This window comes from Poecilia reticulata, linkage group LG16, assembly GCF_000633615.1.
Source record: "Poecilia reticulata strain Guanapo linkage group LG16, Guppy_female_1.0+MT, whole genome shotgun sequence".
Classification (NCBI taxonomy): domain Eukaryota; kingdom Metazoa; phylum Chordata; class Actinopteri; order Cyprinodontiformes; family Poeciliidae; genus Poecilia; species Poecilia reticulata.
This window is the reverse complement of record NC_024346.1, coordinates 6,373,321-6,398,852: the sequence shown is the minus strand read 5'-3', so window position 1 is coordinate 6,398,852 and position 25,532 is coordinate 6,373,321. Positions and strand designations below refer to the sequence as shown.

At 36.3% G+C, this 25,532-nt stretch overlaps 1 protein-coding gene and 1 long non-coding RNA gene across 4 annotated transcripts in view; both read right to left on the bottom strand.

Annotated features, from left to right (window-relative positions):
• LOC103477712 (uncharacterized) overlaps nt 1-16,466 on the bottom strand; it is an 18,709-nt gene extending 2,243 nt beyond the window's left edge. The window contains exon 1 of the long non-coding RNA XR_535688.2: nt 15,257-16,466. This is a non-coding gene — a long non-coding RNA (uncharacterized LOC103477712). The remainder of the gene's footprint in view (nt 1-15,256) is intronic.
• Nucleotides 16,467-19,818: 3,352 nt separating this feature from the next.
• Nucleotides 19,819-25,532, bottom strand: part of znf385d (zinc finger protein 385D) — a 105,720-nt gene continuing 100,006 nt past the window's right edge. For all 3 annotated transcript variants that reach the window (XM_008430995.1, XM_008430994.2, XM_008430996.2), the window contains 2 exons: nt 23,724-23,825; nt 19,819-20,811 (listed from right to left, as the gene is read on the bottom strand). In XM_008430995.1, the coding sequence (XP_008429217.1) occupies nt 20,569-20,811; nt 23,724-23,825 (345 nt within the window). In that variant the 3' untranslated portion in view covers nt 19,819-20,568. The remainder of the gene's footprint in view (nt 20,812-23,723; nt 23,826-25,532) is intronic.

Here is a 25,532-nt window from a genome sequence, read left to right as displayed (position 1 = left end):
TTTTTTTTTTTTTTGCTAAACTTTAGACTCTCCTGGAAATATAACACCTGTACAACCTGAGTGGGCGACATAGAGGAGCTGTGTGGATTTCAATAGGCATCATACACACTGTGATAAACCTTATGAACTCATGAAGTGATGCGGCTGCGGTTCGTCGCTGTGGCAACTGCTTCCTCTTTAGCCTGCAGGTAGATGTGGATGAAGGAAAAAAGGAAAAAACCATCCAGCCTGAAGATGAGGAGTTGAAGCGCTGCTGCAGGGAGCCCCGGTCATCACCGGAACGCTGCACATCATAACACCACGGCGGACGCAACGGATATATTCTCAGTTATCTGTGATGAGGCTGTCATCACAGCCAGGTCCCAGGGTTACCTGTGACAGCCAGGACAGGTGACGCACGCCACCGGCTACGGAGATTAGAGCGGCCGTGACTTTCAGGAGGTCCAACCTTGTGCTCTACGTCAACACATCAAACGCAGGCAGCAAGACGTGGCTTTGATATGACCTGTCTCATGACATTTCTGTCTATTAATGGATAACTGGGAAGAGGCCGGCTGCTTTTCTCCGTTCTGTTGAGCTGCTCTCTGTCATGGCTGGTGTGACGAACAATGAGTCAGAGCAGGACTTTCACATGGCTGCAGTGGTGCACAGATGTAATTAACGTCCTGGCAGCATCATTAGCATTGTGTTTGAGCTAAGTGATATCTGATAACCACAGTGTTAACACCGCAATGACTACATTAAATCAAAGCTTTATGAAAACACGTCATGTTGCTGCTTACAGAAAGTTGTAGAACAACCACTTTAATGCCAGAGTTGCCTTGGGAATGTTACAGATATGTATTACTGCTCTGTAGTTTTCTGTTTATTATGGGAACATACTAATGACGATTCTGCACATGTTCATGCACAACAGGGCCTCAAAAACTGAATCTATTTGATTCTCTATCTATTTACTCCACTTACCCTCTATCTATGGGACAGTGGAGTAAATCAAAATTATTTATTTAGCTTAGTCACATTGTGAGTCATTCAAAAGTGAGCTAGCTGGTCTGCTGATGGATAACTTTAGACACTCTTGACCTAAAGGAACTGAACTGGTGCCGCCCATTCTTCTAATGTTGCACTTAGTTTCTACAACAGTGTAAATATTCAATTTATAATAAAAGCAGTCTCAAGGCTCAGATCCGCAAGACAAAAAGATCCAGTTTATTTTAATAAAATATCATGGACAGATTAAAATTAAGTTATTCTAGTCATTAATTATAACAATGCTGTAAAATTGTACTTATAATGCTAGCTGGTAATAAATACATAAAATTATATAGATAGATACAATAAATGAATTAAAAAAAAATTCTAACTTTGGAATGTTGGGCTCCCTGGGGTTGCTAGGTAACGGGCTGATCTTGGCTGGGGTTGCTAGGTGACCGGCCTGGTCTTGGCTGGGGTTGCTAGGTAACGGCCCAGTGCCTGTCAGTTGTGACGTCACATTCTGGAAGTTTTTGAAACATTTCATTTTCCAGACACCAAAAAGCATTAATATTTTTGCCAAAAAAAGTCTGGGTGGATTTTTTTTAAGTGATGGGCTGTTTTTAGAAGCAGTTCAGACAGACATAAAATGCACATTTTGTACATTATAACCAAAAGAATAAGTTTTTTTGGTAAATGTAGAACCATATCTTTAGGTGTGCCATAAATACTTTGGTATTTATTCTTAAAATAACACACTTTGTTTTTGACTTGAGGTTGAAAATCTTAGAAACCGACTCCAAAATGGAGGAAACCAGCAGAAACAAACCAGGAGTTGTATCACCAAGAGCCATTGAGACCATGATCAATACAGTCTATTTCACTTGACTTCAAGCTCTGTGTCTTTATTACCAAGCACAGGGTTTCATATCAATCAGTGTTGGATAGTGGGCCACAGATTTGTTTTGGGTGTTATGACAGTAAATAATTGCACCACTTACTGGAATGGATTCTTAAAACCAGAATACAAAAAAACAACTTCATGCTTTCTAAGTGGAAAAAAGGTTTTCGCTCTCATCCCAACGAGTGTGGATATAAACTGTTTTGATAAGCTGAAGTTCACAGCAGATAGATGGTGACAAGAAGAAGTATTTTAAAACCGAGGTCTTATCTTAGTCCAAACATTTCCCAATGATTACGTTTTACAGACGGACCTGCTTAATAAATGGAGTGGTGTGAAAGGGATTGCTCTGGTCTAGTGGTTTAAATTGCTGATAAAAGCTTTCCTGACTCAATGGGTGACTTAATGGGTCAGTGTCAAACTTGATTTTGACATTTCTGGTCTGGTAATTAGAGGTGAAACAAAAAAAATGGAAGAGAAAAATGAAAACTCCATGCAGTTTTATACTTTGACACATCTGCACTGAAAAAAACACAAGATCTTACCAAGTTTCTAGTGCAAATATCTTAGTACATTGGAAATAAGGCAAGACTAACTTACAATTTACTTTTCAGCAAGATGTAGGAGCCAAGTAGATAATTCCTTAATATTGATGGAAAGGTCCTAGTTTCATTGGCAGATTATTTAACAAGACATTGTTCCTGTGTAAATGAAATAGTCTACCACTACAACTGGTACTTTTCCATAAATATTAATGAATTATGAACTTAAAATAAGCTCTTGCATCTTGCTGCTGTTTTTTAAGTTTGTTCACATAAGAAATGCATATGGTCACTGACAGGGCTGATCAATAAATCAATAACAACATATATTGCAATAGACTTGTGATCAGTATAGATAACACATCTGATAGAATGTTCAATATTGTCACTGCAATCCAATCCAGAGCCGCACAAGAAAGACTTCAGCCGCTCAACGAAGTTGGTGGAATCAACTTACTCACTCGCTCTTTGGTTACCTAGCAACAACTTGTGAAGTAACTTTTGGTTACCTAGCAACACCCTGTTGAGTAACTTGCGCAGCAGCAGTTTAAAGGAACATATTTTTGACTAAAGGTTACATAACCCAGCTTTAAAGCAGCAGTATGAACGTAGTAACTTTCATAAAAACGTTTTAAAACATTTGTTAAAACTGTCTATATGTTGTGACAGTATAACGTAAAACAGATAATCTGAAAAAAAAAACAACTAAATCTTCTGCCTTCTCCCAGTGCTAACTAGAAACAACCAATCAGAGCCAGGAGGTGGGGCTTAGTGCTGACAATCATTCTTTTCAGTTTTGTTTGAGGGTATCTTAATGAGGTTAATGAAATTAAACTCAGTTTTCAGATCTTTTTCACACATTGCCAGGTTTTTTGGATATATATTTTACCCTAAACCAAATTATATAAACAAATGAAATCAGCATTTTGTGTTTGTTCAAAATCTTTTTGACGTTCAGTACATAATAAATCTGTAAGGGGGAAATAATTTTTTCACAACACTGTACATTAAAAGAAAAAATGCTGAAGCTTCTGTCTGTCTCAGACTATAGATTATCTTTTCCTATCCACCTTACATAACAGCTGGACACTTAATAGCCGCAAAGAAAATAAAACCCAGAACTTTTGGTACGGCTCTCTGCAGGTCGAACAGCCTGAAATAATGTTTAATAAACCTGATCCGAAACTTTTCACTCTGCAGGGCTCCACAAAGGTTATAATAAAAAATTGCGATGTAGCAGTAGTCATTCACTCACTTCTCCCGGCTCCTTTACTCACATCTTCCCACCATATGGCCCAAATTAAAAGTGCTAATGTCTCCTGCTGGGGTGCTTTGTGCTTTCTTGAGCTGAATTTCAGCAGGATGAGTGCATATACTATCTGAAATATGTAGCAGTCATTGTCAGGAAAGCTCTGCTTCTACCCGGCTTCCCTGTCCTCAAAATTTATAACCTCCTCTTGCGTTCAGACACAAGCGCCCATGGCCAGACTCAATCTGCGTGTGTTTATAGCTTTGTGTTTTCCATCAGGGTCAAAGTGTCCGTCTCACTTGACTGACATCTGTTCCAGCCAATAATTAATGGCTCAATAATTGATGTGCTTGTCATAAAGGCGATTGCAGGGGACAGGAGAGGATCGAGCGCCGCATGCTAATAAGAGGTGACCTAGCAGTCTCTGCAGCGGGGTTACGATAGTTTTGGATTTTTTCATTACACTGCAAAAACGCAAAATCCTACCAAGTGTTTTTGGTCTATTCTGGTGGAAATATGTTCATACATTTAAAATACAACACAACTGACTTACAAGTAACATTTCAGCAAGATATATGAGCCTGTTTTAAGTCGGTAAATTCTTACGATTAATAAAATAGTACTAGTTCCAGAATATTTTATTTTTAACAAGACAATTTTCTAATGTTTTAAGTGAAATAATCTGCCAGTGAAACTAAAACCTTTTCATCAATATTAAGGATTATTGACTTAATACAAGCTCCATGTGTCTTGCTAAAAATACTTGTAAGTTAATTAGTTCTGTCTTATTTCAAGTGAACAAATATATTTGCACTAGAAACTGGGACAAAAACTCAGTCATCACAGCAAAAAGACAAAATCTCACCAAGTATTTCAGGTCTAGTTTAAAGTGTAAATATCTTAGTGCACTTGAAATAAAACAAAACAAATTAACAAGTTTTCAGCAAGATATATGAGCTTGTTTTGAGTTAATAATTCCGTAATATTGGTTTGAAAAAGTACTTGTTCAGATTATTTCACTTATAACATGGAAACTACACTTTTTAAAATCATTATTAATGAATTATTAATTCAAAACAAGCTCATATATTTGCTTAAAAGTTATTAATTTAGTTTTTCTCAAGTGAACTGAGATTTGCACTAGAAACTAGACCAAAATACTTGGTAAGATTTTGTCTTTTTGCAGTGTTTAGTTTAGTTGTGAGTTTGTCTAATTCAGTGAGTTTTAATTCGTTTTTGTTAGTTAAATGTTGCTTAGTTTCAGCTTAGTTTTAGTTACAATAGTAATTTTGGTGCATTGTGTGTGTAATGAATACCCAACAGAAGGTAACATTAAAAAATATACATATTCATCTTCAACAACCAATGGACTTTTGCTGCCGCCATTTTGCGGACGTTGTGCCACATGGACCGCTCTCGCCTATTGTCGCCGACGAGATTTAGGGCGGCCATCTTGGAGCGGTCCACCACTCCACTCAGCATGATTTATTTAGCAGGCACAATGACGTATCTGCGCATTTAATCGATCATAACACGCTACTTTGTTACTGGAAACCATATTCAAACATCTATCAAAGCTACATTTATAAACAATTGTATTTTTAAGTATGTTTTTAATACATAGTTCAGTATATTTAAATATGCTTAGTACCATAACAATAGAATAGAAATGGAATATTCTGATAGTGATGTATGATGAGCATATTAAAAAGCCTACAGCCATTCATAATTTATTTAATAAATTAGTTATTTAATAAATTAATTATTTATTTAATAAATTAATCAATACATATAACTATACAAACAGAAATAAATGATTAATAATGACACAAATAAATAATGATTAATACTGAATAATATATATTGGATACATGTTGTATCTACATACATATCTATAGATATATGTATATGTTTTTCAGCCGATGAGTTCTAGCTTCAGAGAGATTCAGCAGCTGAGATTGAGTCCAAAATCCGATGTGAGATTCATCCGTGCTGCAGTGAATCTGTCTCTCTTTATAGATATCTCCCACTTCTTCCTCACATCGTGTCTTTATGAAACCTTCAAAACAAAAACGGAAGATTTGGGATGTATCTTACTTTTGACAGAGTGAAAGAATTACATATAAATAATAGTATATAAGTCAATTTAAAATCAGTTTGAAAGGCTAGTAAATAGATTCAAATGCGCAAAAACGAATGATGTTATAGCTATAATTTCACACAATACAGCTCTAGTTATATATATATATCTTTCACATTAATTACCATTTTTATTTATTTCAGTAAACAAATGTTTTCTCAATTTTAGTTTTTATTGCTCATGTCACAAAGAAAGGAAAGATTTTTCATACATTTCTAACAAAATGAACAAAAAATGTTTGAATTATTTAAAAGTCTTAGGTTTTTGTTTTCCTGGTGGAGAGAAAGTTTCAGTGAGACAAAAGTGCATTTTCATAATCTGTTTTTTTCTTCTTTGTTTTGAGAATAATACATTTTTCATGAAAGTGGCATTCTAACAGTTTGACTCATGAGCCTCATTTTATTCAGAAGAGCTTATTCAGTAAAGGAGACAATAGCATCAATCATGCAGCCAGATGCAGCAAAACAACAACTTTGATCTGATCAATTCAGTAGTTAAAACCTAAACCTACATATTATATATGTATATTTAGGGACCTAAGCCTTTCTTTTTCTTCACTGTCTGACATCAAATCACTTTTGAGGATTATTAAAATTACTCCTATTTCTATCTTTAGATTTCTTTGGTAATCTACACTACTGCATATCAATGGTTCCACATTCCTCTTAATTGATTTGTTTTACATTTTAATGCCTCGTTTTATTACTACTATTATTATTCTCTTTACTTAATTATAATTAATTACACCTAATTATTATTACTGTGTGTGTCCAGTGGTTTTATGTCTGTCATGTTACCCTTGCCTGTAAGAAAAGTGCACAAATAATTAAATAATCTATGACTGATTGATATGCCAGAATAATTCAGAAATGTTGTTATTTTGTGATCAGTAATGATACACTTGTGAGCTTAACATTTAAGTTTAAGAGCACTCAGTTTGACATTGCACAAGGAAGCACTCTCAAACTGAGTGCTTCCTTGTGCAACTTTATGAGAAATAACAAATAAATCCAAATAAACTGCAGCTGGCCACACCTCCCAACTCAACATTTATAATTACACAACCATAGATCACTGAAAAGCAGAAGTAGAGCCTCCTGCACAAACAACAAGAATGCAGCAGGTGGTTTCTGGATGGTAAGTCAACAACAAAACACGTCTTTTCCAGCAGATATTGTACAGCAAATACAGCAGTAAAAGCAGCTCACCAATAGGGCCCTGTTCACATGACAACAGGTGAAAATTAAAGAGTTTTGTTGTGTTTGTACTGCACTTTTTTTTTTAACACTTGCACACTTAGTTTCAAAGAACCTAACATTGACTAGTGGCGTGGCGAGGGCATTACAACATTTAGATGTGTACTGAAATGCTACGTAAGCAGAGATTGTAATTAGAACGTCTTCATGTAAATTTGTTAATAGAAATGGGGGAAAAATTCAATTTTTGTTGGATTTTTGTCATGTAAACAGGGCCCAAATGTGCTGGAACTCTGTCTATGTTGCTAGGTAACGGGCTTGACTTGGCTGGGGTTGCTAGGTAATGAGCTGGGCTTGGCTGGGGTTGCTAGGTAACGGGCTGGGCTTGGCTGGGGTTGCCAGGTAATGGGTTGGGCTTGGTTGGGGTTGCTAGGTAACGGGCTGGGCCTGGTGATTTGTTACATTTGGAATGTCTGTGAAAGGACAAATTTTGTTGACAAAGTAGAGAATCAAAGGAAGTACAGAATTGTGCAAAATGTGAATTTTCACTATTGTTACACATAGAAGAGAATCTTGGACAGAAACAACCAAACTACTAATGAAATCATGATCGAACAAAGCAAAAATAGTCTTTAATATTCAAATTTTTTCTTAGAGCTTTAATAGTGAAGGCTTTTTGGGTTTTATTGATATTTCTTCTTGCAGTTTTAAGGTCATTTTGTGTTTGCGTTCCAGCTTTTGGGGTAATTCTGCTCAGCAGATCTTGTGTTTTGGTCAGGAGTTCATTTTGTTCAGACGGTAATCCATCAGTGATCCGGAGTTAATTTCTTTTCTTTTTAGCTTTTTTTAATTGCTAATGATCTCGGCTGCTCATTGTTGCTGATCAAAACATGTGTTTCCACTTATGTTTTGTGTTCAGTCAGCCACCCTCAACCTCACCTCCTCGTTTTAGTGTCTCACTTCATCATTTGTCCTCCAGTCAAACAGATAAATGTCCACAATTAGATAATATCCTGACTGTATTTTTGTTGGACTTAAACTAAGCAGCTTAAATTACTTTTAATTTCATTTTGACCACTTTTTAAATGGTGCTAATTTACAATGATCTTCATCTCCAGGCGATTTTCAGGTTTAATTTATATTTAATCAGAAAAACATTTGCCTGCTTTTCCTGACTCTATTCAGAAAAATGACGTTCATTTTCTCCATACTTGTTTGATTTTGTTTAGGGTTTGGGCCTCCATTCACACCTAAGGGCAGATTGGAGTTTCCGATTGGCCGATTAATCTAACTTACGTGCTTTATGGACTGGAGAGAAGCCACAAATGATCAGGAAGAACATTCAAACTTCACATTAAATATATTTGAAACTCAGAAGCTTTTTCAGTATTGATAAGCCACTCTGCAAACATCTTTACAGGTGGTTGTTATTAATAGTAACATGGCAACTGTAGCTGCATTTCCATTACAAATGTAAGCAAAATGTGTCATATCCCACTAATGTAAAAAAAACAACACAATTTTGCAATTGCGGTGTTTCTGTAAAATAAGAAACACAATTAAAATCACACATGAATAAGTTTGTGCACGCATTAGAAAACAAGCTGCGCCATGAACTTTCATCTCCTTCCTGTCGTCTTCTTCTTTGTTTCAGCCAGTAGTAACGTCGGTTGTTGATCACATGACTTGTGTGATGCAAAACAAGTGTTTCCATTGCAGTTTACACCTATTGTTGTTACTCTGAGGTGAAAAATCACCTCAGAGCAACAACTTTTTCATTGGAAAACAAATGTAAATATATTTTTTTCCAAATTTGTATGAAGTGGGTTAATTTTTATTACTTAAATTTCCACAATTCTATGGTTAATGGAAACGCAGATTGTTTTAGGCATTTTACTGATTCAGCAAATCTGATAAATGACATGGAATTTTTTTTTTGCTTTAAAAGTGGAAAATTTGTTAGAAAAAAAACTCAGAAATGTTTAAATTAATCTCAGAAATATTCCAGAAAAATTAAACTTTTTTGAGTTTGAAAATTTTTTAACATTTCTAGAAAAAAACTCAGAAATTTTGATATTCTCAAAACCTCAGAAGTTTTGAGAATAATTTCAAAGTTTCTAGAAAAATCTGGAAATATTTGAGCTTTAAAATTAGATAATTTGCTTGTATAAATTTTTAAGAATAATCTACTACATTTTCCAGAAACAACATGGAATTTTTGAAGTTTGAAAAGTCAAAACTCTGCTAGAAAGAACTCAGAAATTTTGAGAATAATTTTAGAAATATAGTAGAAACAAACTTCTAGAATTCAGACACCTTTGAGTTTGATAAGTAAAAATTTTGCCTGAAAACATCAGAAATTTTTAGATTAATCTCATAAATTTTCTTGAAAAAGTTTCAAAAGTCAAAAATGTACAACTTTTGTAAATTGATGTGACTTCTTCAGGCGGCTTTTCCTCATTCACAAAGAGAACAACAGATCCAGAGCGGGACGTATCTGCTCCACTGTGACTGAATAACAAGCAGCTCTGACTGCCTAACCAATAAAAATAATAATAGCAGAAAGTTTTTATGAGCGTTAATCCCAGTTACAACCACACAGAAACGTTTACGATCATTTTGTTGCTTGTTTTTGAGGCATTAGGCAACAGATAGTTCCTAAATGACCAGGGGGGGATGCTGAACTTTTGCACAGAGGGACGTGTTAAACAGCACTGCAGCGATGGGATAAATGGATGTGAACTTTAAAAGAAAACATTCAACGTTACTGGAATCAATAAATAGATGATTTCATCTTTCGAACTTCATGTGGTCTTCATTTCTACAAGCTCTGAGTTCATTTGAGTCTGCAGTGTCTTGATTTATGACCTGGCTACCTGCTTGGCACAGCTGGATGTCGTTCCCTGGCCAAATTCCTCTGTCAAATCCATCACTTTCTGTTTTTCTGTCACTGTAACAGGAAAGACGTGCATTACTTTCCATTAGTTATCTCAAGTTGCTTTTCATTTTTCATTTAAAACCAAAGGCCGCTGCGTTCAGGCAGGATGTTGAATCAGACTCTTTGCTGCATCGACCGACCAGCATCGCTGCAGGGAGTCCTGGCAGCGCCGGGCGGGTCGGGGCAGCCGGCTTCACGTGCATGGAAAGGCTTTGATTCAACATCATGACAAATGTCTCAATTAACATTCCGGTCCGTTAAGCCGGTGACATACACTATTTCCTTCATCTGGACGAGCGTCGATTTAACAACGCTGCAAGCCAGAGAGCTTTTCTCAGGAGTCTGATGGACATTCAAAGTGTTTTCATCATGTTTTCAGCAAAGCACTGCAGCAAAAACTGGAGATTTAAGCTGAGAGGAGCTATGAAGTCGTATCTCTAAAAGTCTTGAAAGTACTTAATGCAGTTCAAAATGTTTTCAGAATACACAAACAATACAACGACATTTAGGAATTTGAAAAATTCAAAATTCTAACATTTTAGATTTTTGAAAGTCTAACATTCAAAAGTCGAGTTGAATTAGACAATTAGACTTTCCAAATTCCAAATTTTTTCTAAAATATTCTTGAGATTAATGTAAAAAATTTCAGGGCTTTTTCTTTAACTTTTCTAAGTTAGATAAAAAAAATTCTAACAATTGTTCTACTTTTGAAACTCAGAAAATGTCTAAAACACAATTTCTGTTTTTCCAACAAATTTTCCACTTTTAAACATCAGAAATTTCCTAATTGTGTCTGTTAAATATCTAAGCTTAATCTAAACATTTCTGAGTTTTTTCTAGTAAACACTCCACTTTTCAAAGTCAGAAAATTTCTAAGATTAATCTAAAACTTTTTTTGCTTTTTGTAGCAAAATATTGACTTTGAAAACTTCAAAATGTCCATGTTTTTTCCAGAACATTTCTGAGATTAATCTAAAAAATTATGGGATTTTTCAAGCAAATTTTCAACTTTTCCAATTTAAAAATGTCCAAGTTTTAGTCTAGAATTTTTTTTTTTAGATTAATTAAAAATATTTCAGAGTTTTTAGCAGCAATTTCCTGCTTTGCTTCTACCTGCCATGCCCCTAATACACCTATCTGTTGCCTAACGCCTCAAAATGCTTGTAAATGTTACTATGTGGTTGCAACTGGGATCATAAAAACTTTCCCCTCTTATTATTTTATTAGTGAGGCAGTCAGAGCTGCTTGTTATTCAGTCACAGTTGAGCAGACATGTCACGCTCTGGATCTATTGTTCTCTTTGTGAATGAGGAAATGTCATAAGCATCAAACAAAGGCCTGTTTTGATCACAGGAGCTGAAAATGTCACATCATTATGACTTGATATCTGTGACTACAGAGCGGCTGGAAGAGAATTCCTGTTTTTATATATTGGGGTCATAATGAGCCCTCTGTTGTTTTGCTTAAAGCTTCGTCAGGCTGTATTGTAACAACACAGTTTTTCAACATTAAAAGTTAATAAAACAAACAAAACAGTCTCTGGTTCACGTATTTTTAAAACTTCAATTATAAATGTTCCTGTTTTTACTTTCTATTTATTTCAAATTAAATTTTGTCACATTTTCTGCTTCAGTAATTTTAAGATTCTCTCTCTCTATGTCTCTATTTTTCTATGAGTGCCTTTTTCTCTCTTTTCAGGGTTTCTTGTTTTGTTTTGTTATTTTTTTTGAGCCAGCAATCTTCTGGCTCGAGACAAGGAAGCCAACATGTTCCCATTCCTAATCCTGCAAACAAAGCTCCGCTTGACTCGGCTGTTTTTCCAGCAAAACAACAGACTTTTCTCCAATCTCAGTAAATTTTACAGCTCTGGGCAGGCATCATAATTGTAGAGAAATGAGCAAATCACAATTCCTATTGCACTTTTATTGAATTATGTACGTATTTGTGGGGATAGACAGAGGATGGAGGTACTAACATTATTTTTTCACTTAGCATCAGAAATTATTTAGTTATATATAATACTAGATGACCAAAAATAGAGAAGAATTGGTTTTATTTAATGTCAGACATAAGGAAATATCTGGTGTCACTTGTAATATATATAAATCTCACTTATTGAGATTAGACATTCAACAGAGTAAATTATTTTTGCGTTCATAATGTAAAAGAAAAGAACAAAAAGGACTTTATCAATAAATAAACAGATAAGAACTCCACATTTGCCTGGTTGCTAGCTCTGTTGCCTCACAACAATTTGTTCTCATGTTTTTGGAGACTTTACACAAAATACAAGTTTAAATCAGAGACTCTCCTAAATCCACTGCAAGTTTCTTTCCATTTCTATTCTATTGTTATGTCCACTAAGCATATTTAAATATGCTGAACTATGTATTAAAAACCTACTTAAAAAATACAATTGTTTATAAATGTAGCTTTGATAGATGTTTGAATATGGTTTCCAGTAACAAAAAAGCGTGTTATGATTGATTAAATGCGCTGATACGTCATTGTACCTGCTAAACACATAATGCTGAGTGGAGTGGTGTACCACTCCAAGATGGCCGCCCTAAATCTCGTCAGCGACAATAGGCGAGAGCGGTCCATGAGGCGTCAGAAGTTACGATAAACTGAACAGGTAAAGTAACGCACACAGTCCAACACTATCCGTTTGTTTTTGTGCATCAGTAACTTAAATAACCAGTATTATGTTAGCTTAGCTAACAGATTTTTTCCTAAAGTTGTGGTCAAGTGGACATGTAGTGCAAAGTAGGAGCAGCAAAATCGTACAACTTAAACTCATTTTAAACCAAATCATAATTCCCTGAACTAGGAATTATGATTCTCAATTTTTTTCAGCACCTCTACTTCAGTTCCTTCTTTGGATTTAGTTGTATATCAAAATGATTGATTTTACTGGCTTATTTACCATTATATTTTCCCTTTTACCGTCTGTAGTTTAAAGTTTTTGCTACAAAAAAATAAAAAACTTGGCAGCTCTTATTTGTCATTATTTATATTCCTGAAACATGCAGAAGTTAAGGTCCACTTGATTCCACTAATAGCCTAATGATCTGACATTTTCCCCCCATCATGACTCATTCTGGCCTAATCTCCATTCCAGCGCTCGCTTGGTTGAACTTCCAGCTGTCCGCAGCACTTTCCCTGCTGATATTGGAGGAATCACGCTCCGTCTCTGCCGATGGCTCCTTTAAACAGCAGAACAGAGCTGCCCCACATCCCACTTACAGATATTTGTGATCCTTTCTCCAGTGACTTTAACTGGAACTGAAATGGTGGCCAGAGAGCGGCAGGCGACTCGTTGTGTATTGCTTTTGGCTCGTTGAGGAGGAGCTTTGGTGGGAAAAACACCCTTCATCGAGGCGGAAAGCCAACTCTAATGCATCAGGAAGAGAGGGAGTGTGTTGGCTAGATGTGCAACAAACAAAGAGTAGATGAATGAGGTTGGGGTTCGTGGAAAAGTTCACCGGTTTAAAGATGTACTGTCTGAGTTATGTTGTCGGGGTGGATTACAGTCTCTCCAACATGCTGAAATACGTTGACCTGCTTTACTCTGTGATGTTTTATTTTTCTAAATGGATTGAAGCAATGTTGGATTTCAGATGTCAGACTTAATCAGTGTATTTATGGTGAGTCTGCAGGCATGCACTGTAGATTTTGTGTATCTGACACACTCCTGCTAAAATGTCATATTTTTGTGCCTTGAAAAGAGGAGGCCAGAGAAATAGAACCTTCCTGCTCTTGAGGTTTTTAAAATGTATCATATTACAACAAACGTAAAAGGGTTTCAATGAGAATCTATGTAATGGACCACCACAAAGTAGTGAATATTTCAAATTCAAAACAAAAATGCTGGGTAGTATACTATGCTCAATATGAAAAACTGCTAAAATGAGGTAAAATGGTATATGACAGCATGTAGGCTACCGATAGCATGTTGATTTACAGTAACATACAGCATGCAGTATGAAAAAAAACCCTATGCAACAGATAAAATTAGCTAAAAACCTAAAGCTAGTTTAAATACTAATGATAGCATGTAAGCAATCAATAGCATGTTGGCCTACAGTTACGTACTCTATGCAGTGTTTGAAAAAAATCCATGTAAAGCTGAAAAAAGCTAAAGCTAGCTTAGGTACTTTTTTTAGAATGTCGGCTTCTACTTGCATGTTTAACTACCATGATATTTCCAAAAGTAAATTATATGTTGTTTTGTAAGTCATCTATTAAAAGAGTTCAGAATCGGAATCAGTCTTTTGTAGCTCTGCTTGTCATTTTTAGCATTACGTATAACGGGCGCTTAGCTGCCGTTTGGTTTTACGTTGCCATGGCAACCCAGAAGTTGGCCAGTCGTTTGTTTCCCCCGTTGTCAAAAACGCGTTTATTCCTTTTGACAACGTTGTATTTTAGGGTACGTCAGATATTTGCGACATGTTCTTAGTATGGGCTCTTTGCATCTATGGCGATGACGTCACATCTCCAGGAGCTAATGCGGCTCACTTGTTTCCGCTTTGAGTTACCATGAATGCTAGAAAAGACTAAGTCGTATTTCAGGTGCAAAAAAAAACAATACTATGAACATTGTTGTCTTCCTAATATAATGAACTTTTTAGTTTTCATTAATTTCCAAGCGATCCTGAATTAAGAAGATGGTGACTTGTAAATATTTGCCACTACCAGTCAAAGCTAACGCTGCACAACAAACGCACAGTCTCTGGAACTGTGCGTTTTAAACTTTCACTCCGGATCAGCCTAAAAATACCGGGGATATGGATGGTAAAAAAAGGAGCCGTCCCTGAGTTATTTCCATGGAATCACTTCTGTATTCAGCCTGAAAAAGCAACTGTATGGGAACGAGTGAGCAGACCAGAGCCAGACAGTCGAGCAACTGATCCACCTGTACATACTGCTGTAAACATCGTCCTATCTGACCTCTTCACAAGAAACATGCAAAGGTAATAAAACGAAATAACACGGAGACCTTAAGGGACACGGTGATATTTTTCTAAAAGCAGCAACTTTGAGCCTGAACAGCTGAACCAGATCTCTGACTACAGAACTGCACTACTGTTAAGCTATGAGGCTTGTTGTGCTTGTCAGGCTTCGGAAGCTAAAAGCCCGAACCGTAACCCCCACCCCTTAGTCTCGGACACTAACGACAATAAAATAAGATAAAAACATTGTCCGTTAGAATGTTTAGATACTTAAATAGCACATTTTTACAAGAATAATGTCAGAGAATATTGCCTACTAACATAAGCTAAGGTTAATGTTAGCCACAAAGTTTAAGTAAAACTCACCTTTGTGTCAGTGAATGTATAACGAGGCGTACATCTTAAAACCTTTCTCCAGTTTACTTGTTGGGGCTTCGGATCGATGTACAAACCTTGGCCTAGCCCTGCAAGCACCTGGTGTAAAATTATATTTTTATCGGATCGGAAACAATCGAGCCGCTTTCCCCCGAACGCGGAAGCTGAGGTTCAAAGAGTCCATTGATGTGGGTTTATCTGAGTGAAAATACCTTTTTATTTAAACGCATAGCAACGAAACGGACACAAACGAAACGGAGCGGATAGAGATGGACGTTCAGCATGGACTGGTTCTTAACTGGTTCTTAATGTTGTTAATAAATGTAACGTTATGTTGTTTATTAGGCTTTGTATACTGTTTGCTGAAGCTCATAGTTAAAGATTTATTGCTGTAATTTTTTTTAAACCAATTTACACAACAATCACGCCTTACGTTGTGTTCGTGGTAATCTGGAAAAGTGCAAAGGTTATGAGTTGATTTCAAAGGCAGCATAATTACAATATTGTACAATATCTTATAGAAATGTGTTTTAGGGAAACCTTGAAAAGAATATGCTAACTATTACTTGAGTTTCAGCCCTTACTTCACATCTGTCATCAATTTCTGATTCATAATTTTACTGACATTTGCTCATTTCCATTAAGATTTGAGATTAAGAAGGATAAATTGGAACTGATTGAACAAATGTATTGGTAAAGTGGAAGGGAAATACATCCACAATTTAAAAAAAAATACATATACCACAGCATAGTGAAGGCAGCCATCAAGCAGAAGAGGAAACAGGATGAGAGGGACATTACGGAAACTGGACATTTCTCCAAAACTGTAGAGAAGTCCAGATGGAAACTGGTTTGAGAGGCTGCCAAGGGGCTGACAGCAACAAGAAGGAGCTGCAGAAATCTCTGGAAAGTACTTTTAGTGAGCTACATGCAGATCTATCTCTGCATGTCTGAACCGAGGAGTAATGCTGGAGAGAAAATACCCAAAACTGAAAATCTGCCACGAAACTAAACTTCTGCGTCACAATTTCAAATGTTGTGTTTGACACAAAACATGAAGGAGACAATATCCACAGAATAACATGGTGATGGCAGCACCATGCTCTGGGATTAATGTTTATTTACTGTGTTTTTTATGTGGATGATCAATTTCAGATTTGACAGTTTTCACTTAAAATTTTCAGTTGTCTACTAGAAAGCTGAAGATAAACGACTCGTATTGAAAAATGTCAAAAAATATTAACTTATGTCAAGAACTACTGTTTTATTTTTATGTTTTAACATATTATGCAGTTTTTAGTTAAATATTTGTATACGTTAAAGGTGGAAACAGATTTGAATCAATGTAACATTTCATTTTTAATGCCTCAAAATTTACTATTTTACATTTTTTTTGTTGTGGATGTCCTTTTTCAGTTAAATTCTGTTTGCTTTTAATGCCAATTCACAATAAAAGTTATCTTGAAGCTCTTTACAAATAAAAAATTATAATTTTAATCACGTAGATTTCAATTAGTCCTCGTAATGAAAACAGTACAATAAGCTCAGTTAATTATCCAAATTAGATCAAGAAGTTCTTTATCTAAATTAACCCAGCAGATTGGATGTTTATATACCTGTTAAAGCATTGATACTCAAACTATGCCCTCTATTTAATTCAGGAGAAAAAACAAATCACATCAGGTGCGAGTAAACACAGGCTGCACTTTCTGCTGTTTCCCTCCCGAATTAAAGAATGTTTTAATCCTCAAACAAACACAGAAATGTCTAAAACTGGGAGTAAATAAGCTCATGTTTTACAGGAAAACTAAAAATGAACACAGTGGTAATTCTCACTGGGTGAAAAATTACCATAAACACACACACACGCACACACACACACACGCACACACTGGTTTATTTAGACTCAACACAGCCCTGCTACTGAAAACACTTAGGACTCAAAATGTGTAATTATTCACAGCTGAAAATAGAGCGAGTTCACTCTGGTAATGTTTGCTTAAAACCGCAGAGCAAATGTTAAATTATGTATTTGGGTCTGACTGGCTGCAGTAAACAGAACCTCAGTCAGATTATTAAGATCATAAATATGTATAAATACCTCAATCGGTTCAATAAAGACATCTGTATTTTCATAATTTACTAACTTACATTTACGTTTGAGGCATATTAAAGTGTAAAATGTTTTAATTGACTAATAAACAGAATTTTATCTGATAATTACTAAAACAGACCGAATAAAAGGTCATGGGTTAAGGTTATAAAAATGATCAAATAATTGTAAATGATATTAAAATATCAAGTTAATGAGAAATTTAGCAGGACTTTGTTTAGTTGCAGCAGTTTAATCAGAAAATGCACAGAACATAACAAAGAGTAATATTTAGTCTCCAATATTTTTTGTTTATATTTTTTGCTTTTATTTTGTGGTTGTCCTTTCAAAAAACATATTATTGTGTTTCGATTTTGTTTTGCTTTTATTAATTATGTAAAGTTTGCGTTTAATGCTCAGTTTCAGACATGTAAACGTATAAATCTGAAGAAAAATAATTTAAATTATTCTGACATTTAGCAAATAGAAATAATTTGGTAAACTTAACCTACATAAAACTGGAAACATTTAATTTTGATTAATGCCACACGTTAAAAAAATCTTTTTTTAAAAAAGAATACAAAATATGAAAATATCTGGATAATTAACTGGATAAGAAATAACTGTAAAGGACTGCAGGGAGCATTTTCTCTACATCAAAAAGCAGAGCTGAATTTAATTAACATGCAACAGCAGTTTGCATGTTTCTCTTTGATAAAGAACATTTTTACTTCACTTTATAGCTCAGATTTTCAAAAGGCCGCCTACGTTCCCAGATCCAGCACGATTTGGACTCATAAAATGATCAAACTTTTCCTCTACTTAGTGAAGTCGCTCACTGTTTTCCTTTTCAATAAATCCATCCAGGCTCTGAATCATAACGTCATTTAAAAACGCCTCATGTTTCCACTGAAGCTAAACATCATCAAATCCTGGTTAACAGCTGATTATCTCGGGGTTTTAATGTTTTTGGAGCTCGCAGATAAACCGAAGAAAAATAATTAAACAACTGGAAACCAAATGATAGAAAATAACATTTAAATTGAGTTTGAAAAAATTTAAAATTACTTGCCTCTGCATATTTATTCCGTTTTTTAAATAATCACTTTAATAGAACCTTTATGACACCATAAAATAGACTGAACAATCTCAAAAAACAAAATATGATTCCTTTACCCAAAGAAATGAAGAAACAGGTAAGAAACTCGATCATTGTTATTGATCAGAAACGGAGAAAACATGGCTGTCAGTTCATGACCCAAGAGAGAAGAGCACTTTGGTTATTCAGCTGATCAATAATCCATAAACATATGTAAATCCAGTTCACAATCCAGACTTTTATTGGCGTGGCCTAGTCAAAGTTTGGATAAAGAATTTTGTAGCATGGTGTTAAAAAGGTCCTGCTCAAATTTCTCCACATTTCCAGTTATAGCAACATGTAGATGGCAGGTTTATGGGACAAACGTGTTTTAGATTCCTGCTAGAAATTTAATCACCATTTAAAAACCGATTTTATTTCATTCAGGGTTTTTAATCCATTATTAAAATTAGTTTGCTGATTTAAAACTCGCAAAAGTAAATCACACAAAAATGAGGAAAAAACAAAGAAACAACCGAAAGCAGATGTAAAAAAAACCTGCTGATTTTCCCGTATTGATACTGATTAAAGGGACACAATCAATAACAAATTAGGATTCTTTTATTTGAAATTGTTCATCTTTTACACGACATTTAACACAACAAGCTTTTGTGGTCCCTCTGGCCAGAGCACTGCAAAAACAAAGTCTAACCAAGTATTTCTGTTCCAGTTTCTACTGCAAACGTCAAAATACAATCAAAATAAAACAAAACTACTTTACAAGGAACTTCTCAGCAAAACATAGGAGCTCGTTTTAAGTATCATGAAAAATAAATATATGCTTTTTTGAGCCTTACATCATGTTATAATGTTATTCCCTCATCAAAAACTGGAGAGTTGCTTAGATTTTTTTCATGCATGTTTGAGAATCATTTAATCTCCATGGCAACCATTCAGCTGTTCAGAACGCCTGGGTGGACCTAGCCCCGCCTTCGAGGAGCCACTCCTCCTCTGAGCTGCCGCCTCACAGAGCAGCCCTCTCCTGCTCCTTCAGACTAGCCAGCAGCAATTAGCAAACACCTGGTGTAGCAGCTCGCCTGCTGAGCTCATTACAGAAGCTGCTTTTCATTGAAACGCTGGTAAACACATTGTTAAAGGGTTAATAGATCAGCCATGTTGTGATGACTTCCTGAAGGCGGGGCTTCCGAAAGAGCAGGAGTTCTTAAAGAGACAGAGGCGTCAAACTTCTTTTAAGCCATATTTGATATACCATTTTTTTATAACAACTGAAGCTAACAAAGTAACCTGATTGTGCTATAAAATGGCACCGATGAAAAAGTTCTAGATATTTCACTTATGAGAAAAAAAGTTGAAGTGAAATAAGCTGTAGGAATTATTTACTAAAACAAGCTTTCATATCCTGCTTAAAAGTTACTTCTAAGTTGATTTTGCTTTTTTCCTTGTATGTTAAGATATTTCCACTATAACTGGTCCAAGAATACTTGGTGTAATTCAGTGTTTCTGCAGTGAGACAGCAGGTGACAATGGATGCTGGATAACGACTGGAATGGCTTACGATGGATAGAAACATCTCTCACACTCGCACACATGTAGCCCAACATTCCCCAACACACACATAAAGATATGCAGAGACAAATGTCAAAAAGAAAAACACACACACACACACACACACTTTACAAGACACATAACCACCTAACACGGTCTAACCATCTACTGTAGACATCAGAGAAAGAGCTTAAAGTGCATACAGGAACAGAGGAGCGTCTCCAGCGCTCGGTACCAGGAACAACCGGTTCCACTTGTGAGTGACTCCTCCATGTCGGGCGCCACGCACCAGATCCCAGTCAGGACGCAACAACACTGCATAGTTCACATACATTATTGCGGAACAATGTACTGTAGGTCCGGGTCGGTCCGGGACGGGTTAGCCATGGCACTGAAAGCTCGTTGGGTCAGGATCGGAGAAATAAATCCAGCACAAGAAGCTCCGGCTGCTTTGAATGAGGAGCTGGAGGTTCCAACATGGCGGCTTGAAGATGTCCAGTAATCTGATGCATAGAAGGAGGCTGCAGTGACTCCACGCGGCTCGGTCTTTGAGGAGGCGGACGAGGCTCAGTAAGGGGCAAAGAGGACTTGTGGATGAGAGGTCCTGACAGGCCCGGGGGCCGGGCGGAGCAGTGCGGCGGGGAGCGCCTGAGTCTGGAAAAGGGCAGGGTTCGGCGTTGGGCTGGCGCCGTGGTTTGTGCGGTGTGTGAAGGAGCCTCCGATGGCGGCGGCTACCGCTGCCAAGTGAGCGGGAAGGATCTGAGCGGTCAGAGGCCGACACTGAGGCTCCTTTCCTAAGATCAGCTTAATCTGGGGGCAGAAGACACGACAAGCATTTCAGATTGATAGGGAATAATCCACAGACACTGTTCAGCTTTTAAGGCAAAATATCAAATGAGAAACATTTTTGTAGCCATGTGGCCTAACAGTTTGTGAAAAACTGTTCAGGTAAAAGGAAAGTCACAGCAAAAACACCAAATCTAACCAAGCATTTTTTGGTCCAGTTCCAAGTGCAAATATCTCACTAGAGTTGAAATAAAAGACAAAACTAACTGATAAGTAGTTTTTCAGCAAGATACAGGAGCTTGGTTCAATAATTTCAAATAAGAAGTTCTAGTTCCAGGTATTTTAAATGTACTAAGATATTTGCACTAGAAACTGGACCAGAAATGTTTGGTGAGATTTGGTGTTTTTGCAGTGGCACCATCTTCTGCAGAAAGCAGTTAAATTGTCCAACAAAGTCATATTTTCTATCTTTCTTACAGGTTATTTTACCTTACTTACAGACCATTTTGATTACTAGCTGTAGCAGGGTTTATCTGTAGCTAGGTGTCCCTTTATCTAGGCATTACCCTGGTTAGATTTGATGTTTTTTTTACAGCAAGGTATAAAAACATCTTTCTGGTCTGGTCAGTAAGTTTCTTCCCACAGCTCTGCTGCTGTCTGACAGTCTGAAGATAAATGGCTCATGTGACGAATCATCCAAGCAACACCATAGTTTGGTCTATCCAAGAAAACCCTCCCAAATAGATGTTTCTAATCTTAAAATAACGGCCAGTTTTTGTGTTTTTGTCATGTAGTTTTATCTGAAAAGAATAAAAATGAAAATCCTCGTGGCGTGGAAATGTCACCAAAGTTATCAGGCTTAATCTTGTGTATCGGTGATGAAAAGGCTGCGTCCTCCCAGCGTAGCAGCCGCCGTCACAGGTTATCAATAAGCGGCTGGCGCGTCGCAGCCCAACGGGAAGCGCTCTGTACTCGGCGCTCATCAGAGGAGCTCCTCTCCGTTAACTCAGTCAATGATGGGTTTCAGAAAAAGCCATTTCCCCCTCGCTGATATCCCTGCTGCCTGGTCTCTGCAAACAGTGGGTGTGATGAACGACGTCGTCTTGGGCTTTTTTGTAAGATTAACAGCTCCCCACATTAAACCCACATGGTTCTTTTTCTATCTATTGCATGTGACGATCAAGACCAGGAGCCAGAAAAGAGCAACGATTTGCTGCCAGGTCCCAGAAAGTTCAACGACGACCCCGGGTAAATAAAAAGTTATTCTGCTCTCTCTTTTGATCTGGCGTTCATCAACATGAGCCGCTTTGATGTGTCAGGCCACAATCCTCAGAATAAGTTAAACCTGACATTTACAATCACGTTTAAGCAGTAATCGACCCAAGCCTGCATTCCTCCTGCAGCATGCTGGACCAGACGAGCTCTTTCTGTCAATAAAATATCCAGGCTTCAAATTAGGTTCCTTAATGAAACCGTGCTGGCAGGTGGTCCGCTTATAAAAGCTGACATTTTACCGAGTCAGGTGCGGTCGGCTGGACAGAATGCGACTTATCGAAGATCGCTTCGTGGGGAAGCCCAAAAACTGATTTGTTCAATTTTCCCTCCAACAAAAATCCTCCTACCACGAAGATGAAACTGCTGCTGCGCCTGAGCGGACAAACCCACAGCGGCGTGTCAGGGATGTTAAGGGTAGAAAAATAAAAACGAAAAGTAAATTTCAGTCTGGAAATGTTTTGAATAATCTCAGAAATTTTCTAAATAAAACAAGAACATTTTTCAGCTCCAAAAGTCGAAAATTTGTTAGAAATAGACTTGGCAACTTTGAAATTTCTGAGTTTCACTCAGAAATTTTTAGATTGATCTGAGGCGTTTTCTAGAAAAACGTGAAAATTTCTGATCTCGAAAAATGTAAAAATTTTCAGACAAAAATTTGGAGAAAACTTGTAAATTTCTGAGCTTGGAAAGTTGAATATTTTGATAGAAAAAAATCTGAAATTTTGAGATTAATCTCAGAAATTTTCTAGAAAAAAGGAAATAATTTTCCATTTTGAACTCAAAAAATTTAAAGTTTTCTTTTTTTAAAAAAAAACCCTTAGAAGCTTTTGAATTTTTTTTCAAAAGTCAAAAGTTAGAAAAAAAAATCGGAAATTTCCCTGAAGTTTTCTAGTAAAACTTGAGGATTTCTGATTTTCAAAAGTAATTTTTTTCTCTTTTGATATATGGAAAATGTTCCATTTTTGAAACTCGGAAAGTTTTTCTAGATTTCTGGGACTAATCTTAAATTTTCAGATTTTGTTTTAGCAAATTTTAAACTTTTCATATTCAGAAATTTTTTTTCAGAAAATTTCTGAGATTAATCCAAAAATGTTGGTGTTTTTTGGTGGAACTATTTTTCTTCAGATTTATACGTTTACATGTCTGAAACTGAGCATTAGACGCAAACTTTACATAATTAATAAAAGCAAAACAAAACCGAAACACAATAATATGTTCCGTAGATACTGGCTCCGGTGTTATATTGTTGTCGACACGGTGACTGGTTGACTGATTGGTTGGTTGGTTGACTGATTGGTTAGTTGGTTGACTGATTGGTTGGTGGACTGGTTGGTTGGTTGACAGTTGACTGATTGGTTAGTTGACTGGTTGGTTGGTTAGTTGACTGGTTGGTTGGTTGGTTGACTGGTTGACTGATTGGTTAGTTGACTGGTTGGTTGGTTGACTGATTGGTTGGTTGGCGACTGATTGGTTAGTTGACTGGTTGGTTGGTTGACTGATTGGTTNTTGGTTAGTTGACTGGTTGGTTGGTTGACTGATTGGTTGGTTGGCGACTGATTGGTTAGTTGACTGGTTGGTTGGTTGACTGATTGGTTGGTTGGTTGGTTGGTTGACTGGTTGGTTGGTTGGTTGGTTGGTGACTGTTTGTCTCAGAGACTCACCGACTGTTTGGTCTGGCCTTTCTGCGGTTTGCTGTAGGGACTGTATTTGGGCTTGGCTGGTTTCCCTGCTGCTCGATCTTTATGACGCCGACTGCTGATGTGCTAAAAGGAAACAAGGGAGAAAAAATGACATGAAAAAAGGAACCAATTCACTTCGTTTACTTTGAGATTTTATGTTACAGTGAAGACGAACAAAACATGAAAGATACTTTTTTTTTTTACCATGAATAAATTATTTTAATTAATTGGGGCTGAACAGAGTAGCTATTAATAGTCAGCATCTGTTTTCCAGTAACAGCTCAGAGATTCATGCAAAAATAAACATTTTTAAAACTACGACAATAAAGTTATAGTATTATGAGGATGAACTCATAGTGACTACTTTTGTAAAACGACTTTATTGTAATTTTATGTTGACTTTATTCTTGTAATCTTATTTTTTTGCGTGGCCCTAATTCTCCATCGTATAAAACATTAATGGTTCAGATAACGACAGATTTTCACTCAACAACTCTAAATAAATTTGAACAAACATTCAACATTCATTTTTCTCAATCATTATTAACATTTGAAGCAAAATTACTACTTTTAAACTTCCTGAATATGAAAATCTGGAGGAATCTTCAGACATTTGGTTTAAGACAATAAACTATTTTGTTAAATATTTTATTAAAAACGTGCATATTCTCATTTCAAGCGTAATTAATCTGATAAATTTGTCTAATTGATTGGCAGCAGTCGTTAAAAGTGACTAAATGAGATGAAAGCGTTAAAGAAATGTGCAGCAGTAAGAACATCTCCAGCTGAAGAATAAAAGCTGATTGCCTCTGGACGTCCACGACTACTTTCCACATTTTCATGGCCGGCTGTGTAACCACGGCAACGGAGTAAAAAACACGAGGCAGAAGTCAGTGTTGTTGATATCGTTTAACCAGCAGGCGACCACTGAGTGTGCGAGAAAAAAAAAAAAAGAAAACCTAATCGTTGTTTTTTCCACATGAATCTGAAATTTATCAGTAACAGCATTAGATAAAAAAATAAGAGAATAAAATCTGTGAGATACAGAGAAAAAAACATAAATAATCCGTAGAGAAGACAACCTAAATGAGAAAAAAACCACAGGAAGTCTGATTTAAACACTGCAAGAAGAAAACACTGGTCAGACTTAACCAAAATAACTTTTACAATATGCAAATATGTGGAAAAAATAAAGACACTGCGCATTAAAGCTGCAGTTTGTAACTTTTATAAACATTTTTTTATAAATGTTTGTTAAAAATGTCACAACGTTGTGAAACAGATAATGTGAAAAAAAAAATCTAACTCCTTCCTGGGGCCCTACTGCTATCTGCAGAAATACACAGCTTGGTCAAAAACAACCAATCAGAGCTGGGAGGAGGGTCTTAGTACTGACAATCTTTCTCCTGTATGCGATGCTCACTGGTGCTTACAAGAGCTAATTAGCTAACATTTTTTGCTCTGTTACTCGAGTAAATGTAACTATTTCCAATCCAAATCTGACCATCTCTATGCTGAAACATGGTGGTGGCGTCATCATGCTGTGGTGATGATTTTCTTCAGTTTAATCAGAAATGTTGGTCAATTAAATAGAAAATCAGTGGAGCTGAATGTTCAGAAAATCCCAACTTAAAAAATATTTGGTGATTTTTTACTGTAATGTGACTCAAGGTTTGAAATTTTAAGGATAAAAACTCTTTCAAGGCTCTTTAACTAACTGGTTTAACTAAAGGAATTATAAATCATCCAAACTTTTCCTTTGTGACCCAGTTACATTTATTTCTCACTCAG